The sequence below is a fragment of the Adiantum capillus-veneris genome, chromosome 15 (genome assembly GCF_014529385.1).
Source record: "Adiantum capillus-veneris isolate H3 chromosome 15, ASM1452938v2, whole genome shotgun sequence".
NCBI classification, from domain to species: domain Eukaryota; kingdom Viridiplantae; phylum Streptophyta; class Polypodiopsida; order Polypodiales; family Pteridaceae; genus Adiantum; species Adiantum capillus-veneris.
Genome location: NC_140945.1, coordinates 108,563,068 through 108,587,193, shown reverse-complemented (window position 1 = coordinate 108,587,193; position 24,126 = coordinate 108,563,068). Strand labels below are relative to the sequence as shown.

General features: G+C 47.6%; 1 protein-coding gene across 7 annotated transcripts in view; it reads right to left on the bottom strand.

Annotated features, from left to right (window-relative positions):
• Positions 1-24,126, bottom strand: part of LOC147441240 (uncharacterized) — a 162,907-nt gene that overhangs the window by 47,411 nt on the left and 91,370 nt on the right. For all 7 annotated transcript variants that reach the window (XM_086482925.1, XM_086482924.1, XM_086482922.1 and 4 more), the window contains one exon: positions 10,277-10,342. In XM_086482925.1, the coding sequence (XP_086339051.1) occupies positions 10,277-10,342 (66 nt within the window). The remainder of the gene's footprint in view (positions 1-10,276; positions 10,343-24,126) is intronic.

Here is a 24,126-nt window from a genome sequence, read left to right as displayed (position 1 = left end):
ACTTCCAAAGTTCATTGGAAATTTTAGTTTCGTGCTTCGACCTTGGACTTACTAGCCACTCCCACCCTTACTTCATCGTGCATAGGGCACGCTCCCGTCTTCATCGCTCTGTCTTACAGGGCATAAGCCATAAAGAACCCAAGACATAGAACTCATGGATTCAATAGAATATTTGCAGTTTCTGCTCACCTCATGTACTTTGATTTGTCTCATAGGCCGACTTCGGCCTTTTTATAGATCTCTCTCTCTCTCTCTCTCTCTCAAGTGTGGTAGAATGGTTATGCCATTTCCCTCTTGAATAACAAGTCTTGAGTTCAACTCTCCTCGTCGGATAGATCTTTAAGGCCTCTTGGGATAGTTTCCTACGACGTTAAAATTCTCTCTCTCTCTCTCTCTCTCTCTCTCTCTCTCTCTCTCCGCAACTTTTCTCTCCACAAGTCAACCCTCTTTCTATTCTTGACCCATCAGAAAGTGCCCTTGATTGCCCCTATTCTCAATGGAGAAAGCATGGAGCAGTCGTGTATCCCAAAGGCCTGCCCCCACCTAGAAAAGTAGCCCCTCTCCCCTCTCTCAGCATCAATTCTAGCACCCAACTTATCCAAGAGACCCTACAATGTTTACACCATGATGCAAGTTCAAGTTTACGGGAGGAGCTTGTTAGAGGACACCCACCTCATGTACTTTGATCTGTCTCATAGGCCAACTTCGGCCTTTATAGACGTTAAAAAATCTTTCTCTCGCTCGAATTGAGGAAAAACAGCCCCAACCCCGATCATGGACATGTAAGATGCAAATAGATAAGAAGCAAGCATATGCAACATGCCTAGACAGGAAACTTGCTCAAGAATGTATGCCATCTAACATTGAAAACACCTGGCAAATTTTCAAACAAGCATTATGCGAAGCAGTAGAGGAAACAATGGGGAAAACATACAGAAAAGGGAAGAGCGGGAAAGGGTTACCACACAACCCCTGGTTCGATGAGGAATGCAAAAATGCAAAGAAAGAGTTGCGGCTAACACCCCAAACAGCCAATGCATGGGTAGATTTAGCAAAGATCTACAATACTCTCAAGCGAAGGAAGAGAAGAGAATATGAGTTGCACACTGAAACACAGGCCATAGCGAATTTCAAAAAGAACCCCAAGGGGGAATGGCTGAGAATGAAAGGAAAGCGGCAGGACACTATCGGAGACATAAGTCCAGAAGACATGTATGCATATGTGGAACAATTGTATGTACATGAAGACGCACAGGGGATGCCAGATATGCGCCATGAAATTCCAATAAAAGAGCCTTTCGATTTCACAACAGTGACCAAAGACATACAAAAATTAGCCAATGGTAAAGCACCCGATACGCTACACTTCAATTCCGAAATGCTTAAATGGTCAGGCAACATTGCACGGGAATGGATACATGGATTAATTAATAAGGCAATCACACTAGGGCTGCCAGCAGATTGGCAAAGAAATTGGATAAAAGCACTTTTCAAAAAAGGGGATGTAAATCAGCCCACTAATTACCGAACCATGCCAAAATACCCTAAAAAATGGGCTTTTTACTTAAGGCGCGCAAGGAGGCATTCTAAAATTCTAGAATGCCCCTCTGCGCGCCGTTAGTACAAAGCTTCTTTTAGTGATTTTTGGACAATTATCTTTCAAGAAAGCCCTTTTTTAGAGGTTTTTTGACATTTTCCTCTCAAAAAGCTCCCTAAAAGAGGAAAAAAGGGGCTTTTTACTAACGGCGCGCGAGGAGGCATTCCAAAATCTTGGAATGCCCCCTCGCGCGCCATTAGTAAAGCGCGCAATAGGACAAGCAGGTTTTAGACCCAAGCATAGTACGATTGACCACCTTATTTCACTCAGGGTCTTAATGGAAGAGAGCCGGCTAAAAGGGAAAACCTTGTACTGTTGTTTTGTTGATTTCACAAAAGCATTCGACACGGTCCCAAGAACTGGCCTATGGCAAAGAATGGAAAGTATCGGGGTACCACTCCATCTCAGAATTGCAGTGGCACATCTTTACCAAAGAGTTCTATGCCAGCTAAAAACACATGTAGGTATGTCCAAGGAATTCTCAAGCAACATGGGAGTTAAACAAGGATGCCCTTTATCCCCAACTCTCTTCGGGCTATGCATAGACCAGATTGAGGACTTCATACCCCAGGCACTCGCAGAAGAACCAGATGGACCGGCCATCGGAATGCTCACACTTCTGCTACTCATATATGCAGATGATGTTGCTCTTTTTGCACATGATATAGTATCTCTTCAAAAATTGGTAGATGCCATGCATACCTTTTGTGAAAACACGGGGCTCTCAATCAATGTAAACAAGACAAAGTTTATGCTAGTGAGGACTCAAAAAAGACAGGAAATTCAACCAACTCTCATGTACCAAGGGAAGCAAATTGAAAGAGTAGACAGCTTTATGTACTTGGGAATGGATATACCATCTAATTATGCTTGGGGACAATGCGCACGAAATAGAATTGATGTGGGGCATGCCAAATATTACCAACTTGAAAACATGTATACACAAAAAGTCATCAAGAGATGGGAAATTAAAGCAATTATATTTGAGACGTGTGTAGTACAGGCCATCCTATACGGAGTAGAAATTTGGGGAGCTAGTATCTCAGCCCACCCATGGAATGAGATTGAAAAGATACAAAAGAAGTTCCTATGTAGACATCTGGGAGTCAAAAAAACTACACCGTATTCAGTGTTGCTTTTGGAAACAGGCAAAAGACCCCTCGAAATGAAAGCCCTACAAAGAATGTCTACATACATTATGAAAGTTAAACTGATGCCCTCCACTCGAATCCCCCACATAGCATGGAAGGCCGGATGTGCACTACAAAAGACTAAGAAAAGTAAATTCTTAACATCGAGTCTTATCCAAGACATAAGGAAGTGGTTTGCAAAATGGAATGTAGAGGCATATGTGGACATCCCCATTGTCAAGGGGGAAGAAGGGGAATGTATGCTGAATTTTGAAATAGCACTACTTGAATGCCTTCACAATAAATGGCGAACGACCACACATCGGTCCAAGTTCGAATATTATTGCAAACATGTCAACACAAAATACTCGGAGCTCTACAGCACAAGCAAGCCGGAAGCCCAAGTACACATCCAAACGCCTATGCCCCATATGGCAAGAAAAGCCATAACTCTGATGCATACAAGATCACACTTGCTTAAGATAGAAACAGGCGGCTGGCTGAAAATTGATGCTCAGAAAAGAATATGCACATCATGTACTATGCGAGCCCTTGAAGATGAAGCACATGTGACGTTAGAATGCCCAGCATACGCACATATTCGAGCTGATTTTCAGCAGCTCATACACGGATGCCATACTCTCGCCGAGTTGCTCTCAAAAACGGACCCCTCCCCTACAGCTCTCGGGACATATCTTGCCCGCATACTAGAACACCACAAAACACTCACAGAAGACACAAAAAAGTCACACGAGTAACACACCCTCGAAAGAGGAGAATGTCTAAAAGGTCCCATGGGTCATTTTGGCCCCCCGTGGACGTGAATATCAAATCAAATCAAATCAAATCTCTCTCTCTCTCTCTCTCCACCCACGCCTATAGAGGACCCAGCAGTATGGCATGCATATGCAGAGACACTCTATCAGGTGCCAGCTCAGCCCCCCCTTCCACACCCGGTGGCTCCCCAACCTACAGCTCTCACTCTCTTTACCATAGACATGGTGAGACGAGGCATTCAGAGTCTATAGCACCGCCGAGCCGCGGACCACACCGAACTTCAAGGTGAGCATTTTATATACACTACACACACTTTGGCTCCATTGATTGCACACCTATTCAACAGGGCATTGGCAGAGGGATTTCCAGAGAGCTGGACTATGCATACTATTGTGCCTTTAAATAAGGCTGGAGACCGCATGGATCCAGCCAACTACACGACTATCATGATTGGTCATATGATGGCCAAGATTTATGGAGGAGTTTTAAAGTCAGAGTTGAGCAGATATGCAAAGACCGAGGGGCTACGCGCCTCCGGACAGGCGAGCTTCAGACGCACATTCTCTACTGTGGACCACATCTTCACTCTCAGATGCCTGATAGAGCAGTCACGGAGCCAAAGAAGACACCTCTATTGTTGCTTTGTGGACTTCCGCAAAACCTTTGACACAGTCCCCAGAGAGAGACTACTACAGCGACTCATATCTCTTGGGATATCCCCGGACATGATATGGGCCATATATGCTTTGTATGAGAGAGTGTCAGGCAAGGTCAGATGCCCAAGAGGACTATCAGATAGCATCACTAGCACCATCGGGGTGACACAGGGGTGTCCACTCTCCCCTACTCTATTTGGTATGTACATAGATGAGATGGAGGCCTACATCCGACAGAGAGGAGGAGCAGGCGCCGACCTATCAGGCACTCAGGTACATATTATGCTATATGCTGATGACATTATTTTACTCGCAGAGTAACAGGAGGATCTCCAGCTCCACATACAAGCTCTAGACTTATTTTGTACACAGAGAGGAGTGACAATGAACCTTGGCAAGACCAAGGTTTTGATATTCCACACATCAGGCATTGTTCGGAGGAGATCAGTTTTACCTTTTGAGGGCAGCCAGATTGAGGTAGTAGAGTCATATGTATACTTGGGCATCACCTTTACAGCCAGGATTGGCCGCTTCTCTATGGCACAGGCAGCCCGAGATCGCAACTCTAGCCATACTTCAGAGGGGATGCCATCAGACACATTTCCAGGAGCCCCGCACGAAGAGCTAGGTATTTGACACTTTGGTGACACCAGCTCTTCTATACACTTCCCCCGTGTGGACCCCAGGATTATTAGAGCAGGCTTGGAGCATACTCGAGAGGCCACAAATATTGCTGCTTGCCCGGATGATCCGGAGCAAGCCATCAGTCCCACATGATATTGTGAGAGCAGAGTTCGGTGCCCCGCCCATGGTAGTGGAGGCGCTATTTCAGACATTGGGATACCTCCACAGGCTGCGAGACATGAGGGCAGATAGACTACCTTGCCTTGCTCTTGAGGCCTCCCACGGGCTAGCAGACTCTGGGGATGAGAGATCATGGTACACGAGTGTGACTAGATGGCTTCAAGCATACGGCTACTCTATGAACAGATTGCATCCCTCACAGTATGATCCAGATGCACCACGCCAGGCCCTCTCACACACTGAGAGGAACACAGTTGTCAGATATGAGCTAATACAGAGGCATGTAGAGCAGACTTGGCTCACACCTTCGCGGCCATTGGCCACGAAGATGGCATATTACAGAGATCATTTCCTTATGCTCACAGAGGACAGGTTCATACAGAGGCCCCATTACCTGGATATATATCTACCACATGGCATGAGGGTAGCCATCGGACAGCTCAGAGTGTCATCCCACCGGCTTGAGATTCAGAGCGGCAGAGCAGCACGGGTCCCACGCGAGGCCAGGATATGCAGATTATGAAAGCAGGAGGTAGAGTGTGGGAGCCACTTCTTATGCAGATGCCCACACTATGCGGAGATCAGATCACGGTACCCCACTCTATTTGATAGGCTAGAGGTCTCATTACAGACAGTGATGACATCATTTGATCAGAGAGTACTTGGGAGACTCTTGGTGGAGATGCACCAGCATAGAGAGAGAGCCCTCCAGACGGGGGAAGGTGGAGAATCGGACAGGTAGACACATCTTACAGACTACTTCCAGGCTAGAGTACCTATGCAGCCACAGCCATCCACACATCAGGGGATGACTTTGATACGAGCTAAGGAGGCCAGAGCTAGGCGGCGACCACGACTACCAGGATATCGCTCTAGGGCCTCTCAAAGACACAGACGAGAGGTCCAGGTCATCAGGGATCGACATACAACATATATTCAGAGGAGGGCAGAGCAGACACTAGACATGGCGGGCATAGCCAGAGTCCTCACATCAGGCTCACGGATGTACCAGATACTACACCCTGCCATCACTACTGGATGGAGCTGATGTACCACACCACACCACCCCCCTCCCTCCTCCCCTCACTCTCACTACACATATACATGCCTCTTTATGTACACCGGATGTTTTGTTATTACCCGGTCACCTCCACATCCACACAGCGGATACTTTGTTATTACCCGGTCACTTACCACACTACACTTTGTACACCCGATGCTAGTATTACCCAGTCATTTTGCACATACCAGATATCCAGAGGATATTTACATTTTTGTACATAGATCTGTCTCATAGGCCAGTTTTCTTTGGAATTTTGAAGACGTAAATAAAATATCTCTCTCTCTCTCTCTCTCTCTCTCTCTCTCTCTCTCTCATCATCAGACAATAATTTATGATACTTCAGAGGAGATGCTGCGAGAGTTGGATGTTGCAGAGACGGGCCTATCCAGACTATCACAGGATGGAGAACATACTGAGTATGGACGACACTTGATAGACATGGGGACTGCACATGGATTGGCCATCTTGAATGGCCTACAGAGATTTCCCGCTGCGCGGGGTTTTACATGCTTTCCACACAGACATGGAGCCAGCACAAAGGATTATGTCATGGCATAGCCGAGCCTCATCTCTAGTATCCAGGATCTCACGGTTGGACCCAGACCTATTGGTGTGGCAGTGGACCATGCTCTTGTGTCGTTGACCATCTCTTTTTAGTTTAGTGTAGCACACAGGCTACGGGCAGCAACCCCTACTCGCTACACCTTCACGCGGGAGACGAAATCTGTATACATAGATGGGATCTACAGACGCTTGTGCACAGAGGAGCCAGGGGGACCTCTAGAGGAGCTTACTACTTTACTGAGATAGACACTACACGATGCAGCAACAGAGGCATACCCAGAGCCCACATACCCAGCCTGAGCAGAGACGCCGTTCGGGGAGCATGCCCTAGAATAGTTGGTATGATGAGGAATGCCGGGACACTAGAGCTAGACTTTAGAGGGAGGTGCTTTTGGGGGACATCACTCACAGACAGTCACAGATTGACTTCCGACGCCTAGTGCGGCGGAAGAAGAGGGCTTTTTTGGCTCGCCTAGAGCACGATCTATACCAGCTATTCTTGAGTCAGGACTCACGTGAGGCATGGCGGCTCTTTCATGAGCACTCCCCCCCACCCTGCTATCACTTCTACAGAGGCCTGGGGCCAATATGCATCATCTCTATACACAGTTCCTGAGCAGCCCCCCCTTCCCGACACCCCCGATCCATGCCCACACACATGTGCTTTTTTCACCGCTGAGATGATGAGGAAGGCCATTGACAGGATGAGGACTGGGAGAGCATATGATCATGAGGGCTTGCCGAATACTTGGAGCCTATCTACTATTGTACCTATCTTCAAGTCGGGAGACCCTATGGAGCCTGGGAATTATCGCACTATCATGATTGGACACACATTGGCACGGTTGTACGCATATTCTTGAGCAGCAGCTGAGTAGATGGGCAGAGAGGAAGGGGATACGGGCAGGCAGGTTTCAGGAGGGGTTTTTCTACTCTTGACCATATCTTGACACTTAGAGCCATCATTGAGGAGGGCATATTGCGTGGGAGACGGATCTATTGTAGCTTTGTGGATTTCCGCAAAGCATTTGACACAGTGCCCATAGCTAGATTGATGCGCAGATTACAGCAGATGGGAGTACCCATAGAGCTCATTTGGGGGGTCATGGCATTATACAGGTCAGTAGTGGGGCATGTACGCACCCCAGAGGGTCTATCCACACCGGTTTACTCCACTATTGGGGTGAAGCAGGGCTGCCCGCTCTCTCCTACTCTATTTGGTATGTATGTGGATGAGGTTTCTGACTAAATTGAGAGAAATGGTGATAGAGGTGCACAATTGGCAGGGACATGGATTCCACTATTGTTATATGCTGAAAATATTGTGTTGATCTCCGACTCTCCGGAGGGGATGCAACATCACTTGGATGCTTTGCATAGGTTTGCCCAAGAAAGTGGTTTGTCCGTCAACCTTGGTAAAACCAAGGTCATGGTATTTAATACCACCCCACAGTGGATCAGGAGGTCAGCGCCCGCATTCAAATACGGCCAGGAGAAGGTGGAGTATACAGATGCTTACACTTAGCTTGGAGTGGTTTTTAGTGGGCCAGCATTTTCATTGAGGAGGGCAGCAGAGAGTAGATTGACCAGAGCCCATGCAACATTGGGTAGATTAATAAGGATGTGTTCATAGGTTCAGATTCAGGAGCCTCGGTCGAAGCTCTGGCTCTTTGACACTTTGGTGGCTTCTGCATTGCTTTATGGAGCTGAGATTTGGGGACCTTCACTGGATCATCACGGGAGGATAGGCCGCAGTGATGGATGGGGGGACATGGAGAAGCCTCTGGTCTCTATGATCTCGCGGCTCATTAGAGCGAAGGCTTCAGTACCACGTGCTATTGTACGAGCAGAGCTAGCTACCCCCCCACTAGTGGTTGAGGCGCTCACCAGATCTGTCTCCTTCACACACCGCATGTGGGAACTTCCCAGAGACAGATATGCACGCCTTGCACTTGAGTCCTCTCGACAGTTAGCCATGCAGGGAGATACAACATGCTGGTATGGGGAGATGAAATCATGGTTTCAGGTGCATGGGTTCAACATAGACAGATTGCCTCCCTTGCAGTACTCACTGGATGCGCCCTCTCTGACTCTTACATAGTCCGAGATCACCAGGCTCAATTTGCCAGGACTTGACTAAGCTAGACACCAAGAGGACATGGATACAGCCAGCACAGGAGCTAGGCACGAAGATGGCTTTCTATAGAGAGCATCTCCTCCAGCTTACGGAGGATGGTTTTGTGACGAGGCCCAGATACATGGACACCCACTTGTCTCATGGGATATGATGCGCTATTGGCCAAATACGCACATCTTCACACCAACTGCGGATCTAGATTGGGAGATACAGCGGAGTACCAGCAGAGGCCAGGACATGCCCCCTGTGTGACATCGAGCCTGAGACATAGTTGCACTACACGTGCCACTGCCCCGTCTACTACGAGATACGAGGACGCTTCCATTGCTTGTTCAGAGAGGGCTTTAGACCATTCTCTAGAGTCATGCCGTACGAGGATGAGAGATGCCTGGGTTTGTTTTTGCTCAAGCTGCGCAAACACAGAGAGAGCCTGATGAGAGGAGAGGCTAGCCAGTCTCAGAGACAGATCACAGACTTCTTTAGAGCTGCCACTGGACACCCGGAGGAGTTACTACCATAGCAGAGCTCGTCGCCTTACACCAGAGGCACACTGATCGACCGAGCGACTGAGCTGGAGAGATCCAGACGCCCACGAGTGCGGAGGACTACAGCATCGACGGAGGCTGTATCAGAGGATTCGGATCACTTTGGCTCGACATGCACGATGCCCGATCAGACTACTGACCATGGAGGAGATTGATGAGATCCGCCAGCGACGACCGATGCTGGATCTCCTGTGATCTAGCTATCCCAGCTAGCTATTTAGCTGCTTAGTTCACACCTAGCAGTTTAGGATTCCATAGTATTTTATTTTGTTATTTTGTCATTCTGTCATTTTGTCATCTTGTTACTCTGACTTTGTATCGGATCCGCCACATTGTAACTTTCTGGTCGCATAGGTCACTTTGGCCTTTTGAAGACATTAATATAACATTTCATTTCATTTCATCTCTCTCTCTCTCTCTCTCTCTCTCTCTCTCTCTCTCTCAGTTCAGTTGTTGTTGAAGTGCTAAAAGTCTGCTCAGTCTGGTCTTTTCCGTTGGCACGTGGTGCCTGTCTCGTGACAAGTCGTGTGTAGCCGAGAGTAGTTAGGCGTTTGCTTAGGATTTTGGGTGAAGGAAACATAAAGTGGTGATAGGATGTGTTGTAGATGCCACCCTCTGAATCCATCACACCGCAAGCAGAGCAGCGTTTCAATTTTTATGCCGATCATTGTCTTTGTGGATTTCTTTGCAAAGGTTGATGTGAAAGTCTCTAGAACAATGATGTGCAAAAGAAGAGGGAGAGATATATGCTTTGCGTAAAAGGAGGCTTGGAGAAATGAGAGCATGCATTCTATTTTTCTCCTCTTCATCTGATGAAGAAGAAATTGACTAGAGGCAAGGACATAACATACTTCTATTGTGTGCAAGGATGGTTTGTTGTGTAAGTGTGCTAAAAGAAGTCGACAGGCTGATAAATCACAAAGCCTCTCCTCACGATTGTCACACGATATAAGCTCTGTTGGAACTTGTAAAGAATGCCTTATAATTTTCAAGAGTATCTCACCCGATGCTCTGCAGCTGGTGTCCAACCACCATAGACTGAGTATGCAAGCCCCTCTTTGGATCTGACCTGCAAGAAAAATCTAACCATAAGCCGAATAAATTATCAAATACAAAAAACTGCCAAAAAATGCACTACAATGAGCCCAATCAACAACATGTTTTCTAGAGGTTAACCTTGTAAGATTGTTTGTTATATAACAAAATGATGAAAATCTAAATAGGTACCTTGCACAACCCTCACCTATTTTATTTATCTGGTTTTTTGGCTCCACAAAGTTTCTAGAAGAGAGATTATGCTATTGACATCAAGTTTATTCCAGAAATTTAAGCAAAAACAGGATATTCCAACTGCCATAATAAAGGCATTCCACAAAAAATAAGAAGATCAAAGTAACGACATGTCAATTGAGAACCACAATTTTGTCCATTTGGCTCATCGAATATACACGAGAATTGCGTTTAGATTTGTTAAAACATCATTCACATTGTCGAAGGAGAATGGCACTAATTTGTCCATCTCCTTTGTGAGCTCAGGTACCAAGAGGAAAGTGTTCAAAAAAGACCTGCTTTTTCCCTAGATTCACTTATGCACCTCAATTGGGGCTCGTATCTTAGCAATGAGGATTCCTATGTGATCCTGTTGTCCACACCAGTATGGCCATGTTTTATCAAGAACCAGATAAAAAAAATGGTTTACCATATTGACATCTGCGGAAGGCTAAGCAGGCCTAAACAACAAAGTGTGTCTAGCAATATTCATCTCACTGTGCATCTAAACAGAAATCCAAACATTTTTGTCATGTTGGAAGGTTTAGGTGCCCATGCATCCAATGTAGTCATGTTGTCAGCAAGCTACAAGATGAGGATTTTGGGAAAAATGAGAATCCTATGAAGTTCCATTGGTTGCCTCTGCCGAAGCCGGAGGTGGAGCAAGAAGAAGATTGAGTTCCTATACCACTCTAATCACTCACCGAATAGATGACTCACCGAATACAAAAATCAAAACTCAAGAGAACCAAGAAAATCACACTTGCACTTGGTAGACGACACGAGAGCGGTGATGTTTCGCTCTATAGAGTATTGGCCCTCAAGTGGAGCACCCCGAACAATATTTCTTTTTGAATTTAGACAGAGAATTTAGAACTGAGTGACCACACACTATTCTTTGCAAAGGCCCTTTACCTCGTATTTATAGGTTCTTTGGTGTCTTGCTTTTATAAAGCCTTAAGAGTATCATAATCGGTCCAAAAGCGCAAAAGTCATTGCTTTCATAGAAACTTCATAGACATTGCACACATCGAATATATCGCGGATATCGCACATATTGGATATATAAGGGATATCGCGTATATCAAAGATATCACACATATGTTAGCATCTGTTGTTGTGTGTACATATATAGATTGGTTCGCTCTTCCACATCACCAAGTCGTCATAGCGTGGACCCTAATCACCCCAACCCCCTGTCAATGTGTGTTCTCGTGGCCAAGGGCTAGGGGTCTATACTGTTGGAAATACGCATATAGGAATGCAGACGAAGATGAAGAAGATGAGGGAGAAGCTCAAGAGCGCACAACACACGAAGTAATATTACTGAGTGTGCTAATACAAAGATAAGGCTTGCCCTAGAATGATAGGCTTATATACAAACCGGTCCAAAAAAACCTCCTAGTGAGGGAAAAAAATATCCCATAGCAACAGCAATAGGTTTACAATCTTCAAGTTCCGAACCTACGTACCAATGTCTTGATGTACTTTGTTTGACACAAAGCGATACCTCCATCAGTCTGCTAAAACTATGTGCTCACATGATAATGCAAAAGCCCCAAGTCTTACGTTTCAAAAAAGCATTTAGATAGCCTTACAATCAACAGTGTTTTTCATTTGGTTCAGTGACCAACATTTGACATACAAAGTGCTCTCCATTGAACTATTTGAAAAGCATGCACAACCAAAGAAGCATGTATCTTTTCATACCAAGTACACCGAGCTAGGTTCAGACCATACAAAGCCTTCTTAGGGATATGAACCTTGTTTTTCTACCCTTTTTCACAAAAACCACAAGGCTCCACTACACATACTTCTAATGCAAATCACCATTCAAAAATGTAGCCCTTATGTCCAATTGACGAACATTACAACCATTATCAACTGTCAATTTACAAATGGTGTAAATGGTAGTCATATGTGGGAGCCAAAGTGTTGTCAAAATCAATGCCCTTCTCTTGGGCATACCCTTTTGCCACAAGTCTAGCCTTATAGCGATCAACAGTACCATGAGGCTTACGTTTCAGATTATAAACCCACTTAATAAGTCACACAAAGACCATGGGCCATTATTCACAATAGCAGCATACTCGCATTGCATTGAGACCAATGAATTTTTTGAATTTTGAGATTCATCATGATGAGAAAGATTCTTCCTCATCATACATATAACATAACAATTTGATGCATAAGAGGCGTGTTAAGCACCTAAACAAGTACGATTAGACAAAGGTACACCCAATTTACTATCACGCAAAGTCTGCACCAGCTATTTTCGCATACCTCTAGCCTCCTCATTTTCAGCCATATCCTCATCAATTATTTCTTGAACATCTGCATCAGTAAATTGCTCATTTGCAACGTCATTTAAAACCCACATAAGTAGTACATGTGCATCATTAGGACTTACATTCGTATTCCCATAAGTAAAAAGAGTTAGTCGAGATACGCTTCATTTGCGGATGATAAAACCTGTAAGCTTTTCTTTCTAGAATGTAGCAAAAAATAAAAGACATTTCATAGCCTCGCCATCCAAATGTCTACATTGTTGCTCAGGCATCAAAGAATAAGCAAGCAATCAAAGACACACAAATGTCTATAGACGGTTTCTTGTCATGCCAGTCTCATATGGAGTGATAGATTGTAATTCTTTGGTGGGACTCATATTTGATACATATGCATCACACATGACAACCTAAACTTTAAAGCCAAAATGCTTTTGACCATACATCGTGCCATCTCCATAAGTGACCTGTTTTCCTCTTGGCAACATCATTTTGTCGAGGGGTATACAAAATTACATATTGGTGTTTTATCCCACAACCTGCCAAAAATGCATTGAACTCTTTAGACAAACAGCCCTCCCCTCAATGAGAACGGAGTACAACGAGATTCATTTTTAGCCATAAGCAAAAATTGTTTAAAGCACATAAACACTCAAACTTTGCCTTAAGCGGAAGTACTCATGCAACCCTGGAGTAACCATCAATAAAATTCACAAAAGTGATAACAAAATCGTTTAGTGAAATGTAATAAGGAAGAGCGCGCTGCTCGCTGCTGTTGTACGCTGCCCCTCCGCCATCGCTGAACACCCCCCTTTCGCCCTCGCGCTGCCCTCTGCCCTGCGCGTTAGTGCTGCCCGCCCTTGCGCGCAGCTTGCCTCCCCCGCTCGCTGCCTCCATCTCCCCCTTCCCGCTTCTCCCTCGCCCCCTCCCGCCCCCCGCCCCCCGCCCCCCGCGGCCTGTGCCGTCGGTTTCTCCTTGCGCCTCGACCTTGAGGGCTTCCTCGACCTGAGGAGGGAGTATCTTCCGCTCCTTTCTAGGATAGGCTAAGAGATTGGGACTGTCCTAGAGACACCTCGCATGGCAGCCTCTGTAGCTGCCAAGGCGGCTGGCATTCCCAAAGTACGTGTTTTGTTTTGGGACACCCACACTCTCCCGAAGGTCATTAGACTACCTCGGGTGAGTGGCGGTTGGTTCTATCAAAGCGTTGAGTATTCGGGCCTCCCGAATCAGTGTTTTATTTGTCATCAGATGGGCCATCTTGCGAAGGCCTGTCCACGAAGGAGACCCCAACCTTCACCTCAAGTCAGCCCGAGCCTCCAAGGGCTGGCCAGCAGCAGCAGACAGAGTCACAGGGTACGCAGGCAGAGCCACCGTCCTAGCCGCGGGCTCAGGCAGAGGAGACCTTGCAGCAGGTTCGTGGTCGGCGTCGACAGGGGCCACCACGCCAGCCTGGTGTAGCTAGGCTACAGAGTCACTCTATATAGAAAGACAATTACAGTTGGTCGTGAGTTCACACTTGGTCGTGGGTTCACACTCGTGGACTTGACACATGGCAGGAGTGGTGGTTAGGATGACACCATGGTCCTTTCTTCTCCGCCACAGTTTAGGGATATGTGCAACTGGAGAGTTAGAGATATTTGATGTTATGTGTTGGCTACCTTTTTGGGAGTGGATATATTCTCACATTGCTTCAGTCGTGGTAGTGCTGGGTATAGTTTTGAGTCTGGCGTCAAGTCAGTCCACGTCACACACAACACCCTACCTGCACATCTTGAGCCTCGACACCCCCATTGTACCTGTGAGTTCTGGGCTTGGAGCAGAGGGTATGCTGCCATGACAGAGTCTCTATTGGTCCACCTGAGTTAGTCGAGTCCCATGTTGTTCACGTTCTATGTTGAGTCTGTTGTTCTATTGAGTTACTTGTTGTTACATTATTCATCGTCTCCAGTGTAGTGTTTTCATTCTGTTGGAGTGAGATTTCATGCACATTGCACTGAGGAGTATCCACAGTAGAGAGCACGACACATTATTCTCGCTACAGGTGCTCTCATTTTGGCACGCCCGATGGGACCTCAACTGAAGTTTCACTCCACTCCACTATGCCTACAAGTCGAGAAGCTAGGTCGTTTAAGCTCTCGCCTGTGTTGGTCTGGACTAGAGTAGTCCAGCGTGGTCTGTCCAGCTCACTACTAGACCACCTAGTCTAGTCACTCGTCTGGGCTCGTCTTGGTCTAGTCACTCGCCTTGGTCCAGAGGTCTAGTCACTCACCCTGGTCTAGTAGAGTCTGGTCTAGTCGCTCGCCCTAGTCCAGGTCTAGCTAAGAAGTCTAGTCACTCACCCTGGTCTAGTAGAGTCTGGACCATGTGCAGTAAGTAAAGGTCTTCTTGCTCACATCTTGGAAGGGCTTTTGGGTACTGCATGACACACACAAGGCAATCAAAAGCGACAAAGCCCACTACTAAGCCTTTTGAAGTACTACCACAAAAAGCGTCAACCCTTCTTGCCAAGCAAAAGTCCACCCGCCCCATTACCCCTACCTTCCCCCTCAACCACTTCCACACCTCCCCAGTCACCCTCATCAATAAACCTCTCATCCACTGTGTTACAGCAAGGTCCAGTACAACAAGCTCCTGCACAAACAGCCATGGAGGAGCTCACTAGCGTTCTCGATAAAATGAATATTAAGTTTCTGACTTTCAAGGGTCTCTCCACAGAGGATACTGATGATCATGCCCGAAGGTTTGTTTCTCTCTGCAGAGGTCGTGGCCTCAACCGAGAAGATGCCTACTTAGTACTCTTCCCATCTTCCTTGGATGGACTAGAAGACAAGTGGTACAGTCAATTTGCAAAGAACCACTTTACTACTTGGGCTACATTAAGACAACAATTTTGTGAAGCTTTCAGACCAGGCGACTTCCAAGAAAGAGTTCTGGATGAGTTGGCCAACCTGATGCTTCAGCCCAAAGAGACTTTTGCAGAATTCATGACGCACAAAGTCTCTTGTTGCCGAGCGTCCTCAGCAACCAGGGGAGTTTATGGTCAAGAAATGGGTCGAGAAGGCTCTTCCAAAAACTTCTCAGGCAAAACTCAAAGAGAATCTTCGACCTGACGCCAACCTGGAGGAGTTTGTTGTGGCTGCTACTAGGATAGAGGGGCCAAGGAAACTGTTTATCGACTCCTCTCAGATAGGGACTGCCTCTATACTCGTGGAGAGTCCATCTGACCCTTTGAATTCTTTACGTAGGGAGCTGGAAGCCCTAAAACTACAATGCGCTCTTCAAGAAGAGAAATCAATCTCTCTCAGACAGGAGAAGCCTCCACATCACGAGGCTTTGGATCAAATCAAGAGAGAGCTAGAAGAGCTTAGGCTTAGCAGGAGACTAAGGCTATGGTATGGTGCAGCTCATGACGCTCTCCAAGACACCCTCCACAGGACTGTCCCCTTCGTGCTTATTGCCACTTCTGCGAAAAGTCTGGACATGAAGACAAGGATTGCTACTATATCAAGGGGTTGTGGCAAATACAACAAAGTCTCGGTCCTTCTCTCCAACAAGGGCTAGCACCAACATCCAATATGGTTTCCCCATATGGCCATCCAAATTACATGCCACCTTTGCTCAATACCCCCACTGCACAAGGTATGTCAGGTACTTTTCCGTCTCAAAATTTTTATCATACTCATGCTCCCTCAGCCGCCCCTCAGAGCTTCTACACCTCAGCTTCCAACTCCATGCAACAAGAGCAGAGACCACCTCGTCCCCCGTTTCGTCCATCAAATCGGCCCATCTTATGCTACAGATGTGGAGAATATGGGCATTACCAAAGCAAGTGTCCTTTACCTGAAGGGTCTCCTCCTTGCCGTCATTGTCTGGAGTCTAAAGACCACTACAGTAAGGATTGTCCCAAGCAACGGGCATCCTCATCTTCAAGCCCAACTCAGAACCAACAAGAATTCACATTCCTGAAGATCAATCTGATCACAGTGAACACCATCCCTCAGCCATAACCTGCTACTAATACGGTTAGGCCACAACAAGTGGGGGAGCCCGCTAGCATCCTCACTCGGGCACAAAGAGCAGCTCTTGGTCTCACATGCCAAAAGGTTCATCTCGTCCATCTCCACTTCCACAACCTGACCCAACTGACGAGCCTTTCATTGGTGCTAGGAGCAGGCCAGTCTCTATGCTTTCGGACATTGATGGAGCCTTCTTAGAAGCAATGGCTGACTTGGAACAGGTCAAAGTTCCATAGGAAGCCCAGATTGCAAGAGCTAAGCCCACAGCGGAAGCAATCTTTAAGAACACCTTTCAAAAAGTGTCCCTTTACGATATGCTCCAGCTCGATGCAACCCTCAGAAGTGACACCCTCTCAGTCATTCAGCATCTGTACTCGGGTGCCGGGAATAGTGGCGGGCACCTCCCCGTACAGCCCTCAGAGTCTTACATGATTTCTTATCCAGCTGCTCCCCTCACCGATTGCAAAAGTCCTCATCTCATTATATCTATTCTTGGACATCAATTCTCAGGCGTCATAGTGGATGGTGGATCTGGGATCAATCTGATGCCAAAGTTCACTATGGTGGCTTTAGGTCTTTAGCCTACCTGCCCTGCTCCATTCACTATTACATTGGCCGACCAGAGGACAGTCTATCCAATGGGCATAGTAGATAAGGTGCCTCTGAGGTACAAGACTTCACCTTTAGCTTGGATTTTGTGGTGGTCAGTCTTCCCCAAGTGGAGGGAGGATTACCTTTGCTTATTGGTAGACCATGGTTGAGGTAGACTAAGGCACTTCATGATTGGGGAAACGACGCCATGTGGATACATACTCTTGGTTCTCCATGCAACCAATTCGACTCGAAGGAGGTATGGATCCAATTATTCATCACAGCTCTTTGGCAGCACAGTCCAACCCCGACCTCGAGCAACCTACCCCACTTGACGGGTCTGACGAACCCCTATTGCAGTGGTTAGAAGCTACTAGATCGATGCCCTGCTATGTAGTCTCTATTCAAGCCTTGCCTGTGGATACACCCTCTTTCCCGGAACCTCAAGCTGAAACGGTTGACCCAAGTCATCCAGAAGAAAGTGTGTCAATCCAAGATGCAAGTGTGTTAGTTCCTCTTGATGATCATTCCCTGATGGAAGTCGTCGGTCTTGGTGAACCTACAACACATCATAGAAGGGGAAAGAAATCTCCTCTGCATGAGTTCACCAACGTTCCACCTTTTCCCTCAACATCCCATGGGTCTGACGCCCCGCCCACTCCAAAGCACTCTGCTATGTCTGAAGACTTATCCTTCGACGAGCTTCCACCAGGATGGTTACAAGAGGAGTATGCGGAGTATCCAATCGATCAAACACCAGCCCATGATGTCTCAAAGCTCCAAGAGGCAGCTCACTCTTCATTTTCTCAGGCGCCCTCTCCAGCTACACCTCCTGATCCAGTCAAAGAAGTCAACCTAGGTGATCCTGACACCCCTAAGAATATCCTCTTAGCCGCTTGGTTATGGGAGCATCCCGTGTTACTCGATTTGGTAGTCTCTTTCATGCACTCTTTTAAAGATGTTTTTGCCATAGTTACACGGGACGGGGGGGACGGGCCCTAGGGCCGGGGGACGGCCGTAACCGGGCCGGTGACGGCTGGGAACGCCGAGGGATAGACGGAAAACGGGCCGGACGGGCGGGTCACAGGGGGGACGGACCGGGGACGGCCGGGGCCGGACGGGGACGGCAGGGGTTGGCCGGGGTCGGATTCAAAAAAATGGCCGTTTTTGACCGTTTGCAACGGCTCTGTGCAGCCCCAACTGCCATATTTTTTAAGCCTTGGCCCTTGGGAGGCTATAAAAGGCTCCCTTGGGCCTCTTAATACTCATAGTCTCAATGCTCAATGCTCATTCCATTTCCCTCAAGCTCAAGGCTCAAGCTCATTCCATTTCCCTCAAGCTCAAGGCTCAAGTTTGAACTTTGAAGCTCTCCTCTCCCTCTTCTACCCACTTTGAAGCTCTCCTTTACTCTCTCTCCACACAAGCTCTTCTCTAACCCTTCTAACTTCTAAGCTCTACTCTCTCGAGTCTCTCCACCATCATGTCATCTCAAGCCAACTCCACTTCTCAAGCCGCTTCTTCTCGAAGGAGGCCCGCCATGCAAACGTGGTTGTGGTGGGATGAAGTCGACTTTAGCTCGCGTGGCAAAGGTGGCGGTGCAAGACCATGGACGTGCAAGCTATGTCCATACAAGAGATCGGGTGGTTCAAACAATTCTCAAAGAGGAGCCACTTGTCTTTGCTCAAATATTCAGAGACAAGATTTGCATTCAATTGGCTTATGCTAGGCCGCTTGTCTACATGTGGAGGAGCCTTAAGGGGCCTCTTTCTCAGTGATGAGTTCCAAGCATAGTTACCAGGGAACGCGTTCCGCAGGCCCTAGAAGGCCGGAACGCCGTTCCCTCCCCCTCTGCCAAGCTGGAACGCCCCGGAACGTTTTGCCGTTCCGGGTGACCACATGATACCGGAATGGCCGGCCGGGACGGCCCGGAACGGTCCAGAACGGCCTCGGAACGGCCAACTCTCAAAAATGGGAAGAAATAGGCAGTTTTTTGCAAATTTGCAATGAACATTAGGTGTTTTTTTAGTGTGCAAGGACTCAAAAATTAAAATGCACCCTCTCACACCCATTCCCTTCTCAAGCATTATTTGGGTGTTTTTTATGCCTCTCGTTCCGTGTCGTTCCCGTTCCGGACCCCTAGCCGTTCCCCCGTTCTGCGAGGGTCCCCGTCGCCGTTCCTGTTCCGCGTTCCGGGTAACTCTGGTTCCAGGCCATGCCGGAGTCTACATCAGCAGTAGGATTGAAATGCCGAGAATGGGCCGACAACGCCGCTTGGTGGGAGGAGGTGAAGACTCTTGACGCCATGGTCAAGCCTATTCTACACCTACTTCGAGTGGTGGATGGCTTGCAGCCATGCATTGGCAAAGTCTACGAAGCCATGGATCGGATGATAGAGGCACTTGAGAAGCTTGTGCCTGACCCTGTTCAGTATGCGGAGATTCATGGCTTGTGCGAGTCGAGGTGGAATGGATACTACTCTCCACTTCATGCGGCAGCTTATGTGCTTGACCCTGAGTTTCAAGGAAGGCGTCAAGAGACCGACAAGGAGGTGAGCAAAGGATGGCGGCTTGCATTGGAGCGCCTTGAGCCCAGCAGTGACATTAGGCGCAAGATTAGAGACGAGCTACTCAACTACAGGCAAAAGAAGGGCTCCTATGGATGTGTAGATGCACAGCTTGATCGCAACAAGATTGGCTCGGTTTTGTGGTGGGAGGACTATGGAGGAGATGGCCCACATTTGCAGCGCTTGGCTGTTCGTGTCCTTAGCCAAGCATGTACCACTAGTTGCTTGGAGCAACTATGGAGTGTGTACAGCCACATTGCCTCTAAGAAGAGGAATCGCCTTGGGGTTCAGAGGGCCAATGATTTGGTGTTTGTGAGCGCTAACTTGCGCATGCTTGCCAAGAGCGTCACACACAAGGCAGATCCTTTCACTGAGTGGGAGATGGCACAAGAGAATCCATCTATGGCCGATACTCTTTTGGAGGAGCTAGAGGAGGATTTCGAGCCTCAATGCGAGCCTCCCGAGCCGGAGCCCTCATACGTTGCTGACGACCTCGACTACGACGACGATGTGGAGATTCAGCAGGCGAGCACTTCTTGAGTTTGATGATCATTGATCACTCGACTCTCGAGTCTAGATTCTTGAGTCTACGACTCTACCTACTACATAGCCCTTTGTACTTTTTGTTATCCTTGAGGCCTCAGGCTTGTCCTAAGTCCTTTAGGCTTTTTGACTCTTGAGCCCTTGTGGCATGCACTTCTCATTTTGTATCCATCGATCATTGATGTTTTATTAGCACATTTCAGCCTATATGACTCGTGTTCTTTGGTCTATTTAGTGTAAATTTATGGTCAAAGTGATGCTCTATGTGTGTGGCATGTGTGTAGGTCAAAAAATGCAAAAAAAACTTTTTCTTTTTTTTGCCGTTCCGACCCCCGTCCTCGTTTCCTGACTTTTGCCGTCCCGACCCCGTTCCCGACCCCGACCCGCCGTCCCATGAAACTATGGTTTTTGCTTGGTCCTACAAGGATTTGGAAGGGATCCCACCAGAATTGGGTGTCCATACTATCCCTCTGGTTGAAGGGGCTAAGCCTGTCATCAGAGGCCGAGCTTACAAGCTCAACCCAAAGTATGCGGAAGCTGTGAAGTCCGAGCTAGAAAAAATGGAACAGGCAGGGATCATTGTACCTGTGGAGCACTCTGAGTGGCTATCACCCATGGTGATAGCGCCTAAGAACCAATAAAACCCGTGTGTGCGTAGATTATCGTGCTCTAAACAAGGTATCCCACACCTTTCACTAAGCGTGTGCTCGAAGATGTAGCAGGGCATATATTGTACACTTTCATGGATGGGTTCAGTGGATACAATCAGTTGGGCATCCATCCAGATGATCAGATCAAGACGGTGTTTGTGACTCCATGGGGTATTTTTATCTACACTAGAATGTCGTTTGGGTTGAAAAATGCTCCACGTTCCTTCAATCGCACAGTATATCTCATATTCTGTCCCTTGCTTACGGATCATCTTCACATCTTCATGGATGATTTGTCAACCTTCTCGGGTGCTCAGTGTTCAACCCCAGTGGAAAATCTAGAGGAGCATCTTGCTCAGCTCTCTGGTGTCTTTCTCAGGTGCAGAGAGGCACGCCTAAAGCTCAATCCAAACAAATGTCATTTTTTGGTCACTGAGGGCACACTTCTAAGCCATGTGGTGTCTGCTAAAGGTTTAGTGCCTGACCCGGAGAAGATAGTGGCCATCTTGAAGTTACCACCTCCGATCAACCCAAAAGATGTTCAGACCTTTGTAGGCCACACAAGATATCATCGCAGGTTTATACGCATGTATGCACAAGTGGGTCAACCATTGACCCGACTCACTAGTGCTATTGTACCCTTCCAATGGTCAAAACCTGAGGCTGAAGCATTTGCATACCTCAAAAAACGCCTCACTGAAGCACCTATTCTAGTGGCTCCCGATTGGTCCATCCCTTTTCATGTGCATACTGATGCCAGTCAACTGGCTGTGGGTGCTGTGCTCACTCAGCCTAGTAAGGAGTACAACCTAGATCGCCCTGTTCACTATGCGCGTCGCCTGCTCACCAAAGCAAAGCGCAACTATAGCACCACAAAAAGGGAAGGTTTGGCTATTGTGTATGCTTTACAAAAATTTCGCCATTATTTGTTAGGGGTCCACTTCACAATTATTACTGATCACCATCCCCTGCGCTATTTGCTTAATAAGCCGCAAGTTGCAGGTCGAGTATGGCAGTGGCTACTCTTATTTCAAGAGTTTGATTTCGAGGTGGTACTTAGACCCGGCAAACATCATGTCCTTGCTGACCACCTCTCTCGCATTCCAACTGGTGAAGCAGCTATAGGGGTTGCGGATGACTTTCACGATAGCAGTCTCTTTAAGGTGGATACCACTCCGGAATGGTACGGTGATGTCTTGCATTTGCTATCTACTGGCATGTACCCAGAGAATGTGTCTTCATTGTAGAAGAGACGACTGTTGTTGAAGTCTAGGGTCATTCTCTCTGATTGGAGGCCAACTCTACAAGTCAGGACCAGATGGTATTCTGAGGCGGTGTGTCTCCCCTCATGAAGTTGAGTATATTCTGGAGGATGCCCACAGTGGTCCCACTGGTGGCCATTACCCTGGTTATATCACAGCCCAGAAGATTCTTCAGAGTGGTCTATGGTGGCCCTATGTTTTTCGGGATGCAATCGCCTATGTAAAAGTCTGTGATGTGTGTCAGTGATGTGGACCTAAACCAAGCAAGCAGTCCAACCGTCCTCTGCACGTCTCTATGGAATGGCAACCCTTTGAGAGATGGGGCATGGATTTTGTCGGTCCAATTGCTCCCCCCGCCCAACAAGGTAATCAGAAGTATCTGCTGGTGGCTACAGATTTTGCAACCAAGTGGGCAGAGGTACTGGCGACAATTGATTGCACCGGAAATATTGTAGCCAAATTTTTGTATGAAAATATTTTGTGCAGGTTTGGATGTCCCCTAGAGATCACCAGTGATAGGGGCATTCACTTTGTTAATGAAATCATTTCAACCTTGCCCGCCAACTACAAGATTTTTCATCGTAAGTCTTATTCCTATTATCCTAGAGCAAATGGGCAGGCCGAGAGCACCAACAAGGTTCTGATAGCCCTTCTATGGAAAGCATGTCATCTCCATCCAACGTCTTGGGCTCAAGCTATTCACGGCACCCTTTGGGCATACCACACTTCTTTCAAAGCCACAACCAACCACACCCCATTTCAATTAGCTTTCGGTTTGGAAGCGATAGCACCCTTCAAATTCAACTCAAGATCTCCGCGAGTAGGCAATCTGCGTGCCAATGGGGGTTTGGGGTCTGCCTCTGTCTCTCGTCTCTACCTTTTGGAAGAAAGCCAAAGATTGGCTTCTCAGGCTCTGCAAGCAGAGCAACTTCGTCGCAAAGCATGGCATGATCGCCATCTCTGTAAGGCAAAAATCATGCACGGATCACTCGTGCTACTTTATCAAGCTCGATATCGGAAAAAAGGAAAGAAGTTGGTCCTAGCATGGCAAGGACCATACAAGGTGTAGGAGATTCTACCCCAAGGGGCTGTACAATTATCCACCCTACAAGGAGTTCCGCTTCCCTTAGTCAATGGGTCTAGGATCAAATGCTATCATTTTGTAAGCTGACGGTAAAAATGGTTCTCGAATCAGGTGTTGATCTCACTAGCCGCCTCCTCAACCCTAAACTCTTAACAAGATAAGGACCGAACCACGCACGCTTGCTGCTGCTGCTGTAAACTCCACGTTGCGCCATCGCCACCCACACCCCCCCCCCCCAGCGCTGCCCTCAGCCCCCACTACCCCCCACTCGCCTGCCCCCTCCCGCCTGCCCTCAGCCCCCGCTGCACCCCCTCGCGCTACCCCTGTCCCAGCCCGTCCGCCCGCCCTGAGCCCCAGCTTTTTTCGCCGCCTGCCCACTTGCCCAGCAAGCTTTATCCTCCACCCCCCCCCGCCTCGGCCCGTTCGCCCGCTAGTTTGGGTCCTCCTCCTCGGATACACCCTGCAGTTCGGCACTTTCGGCACTTGTTTTCAACTCCTTGGAGCAATGTTGGCGCGCCCAATTGCAGCACCCTTCCGTCGTCCCCTCCTTACGCCACAGCAGTAGACACAAATGGAGGCTCCAGCTTCGC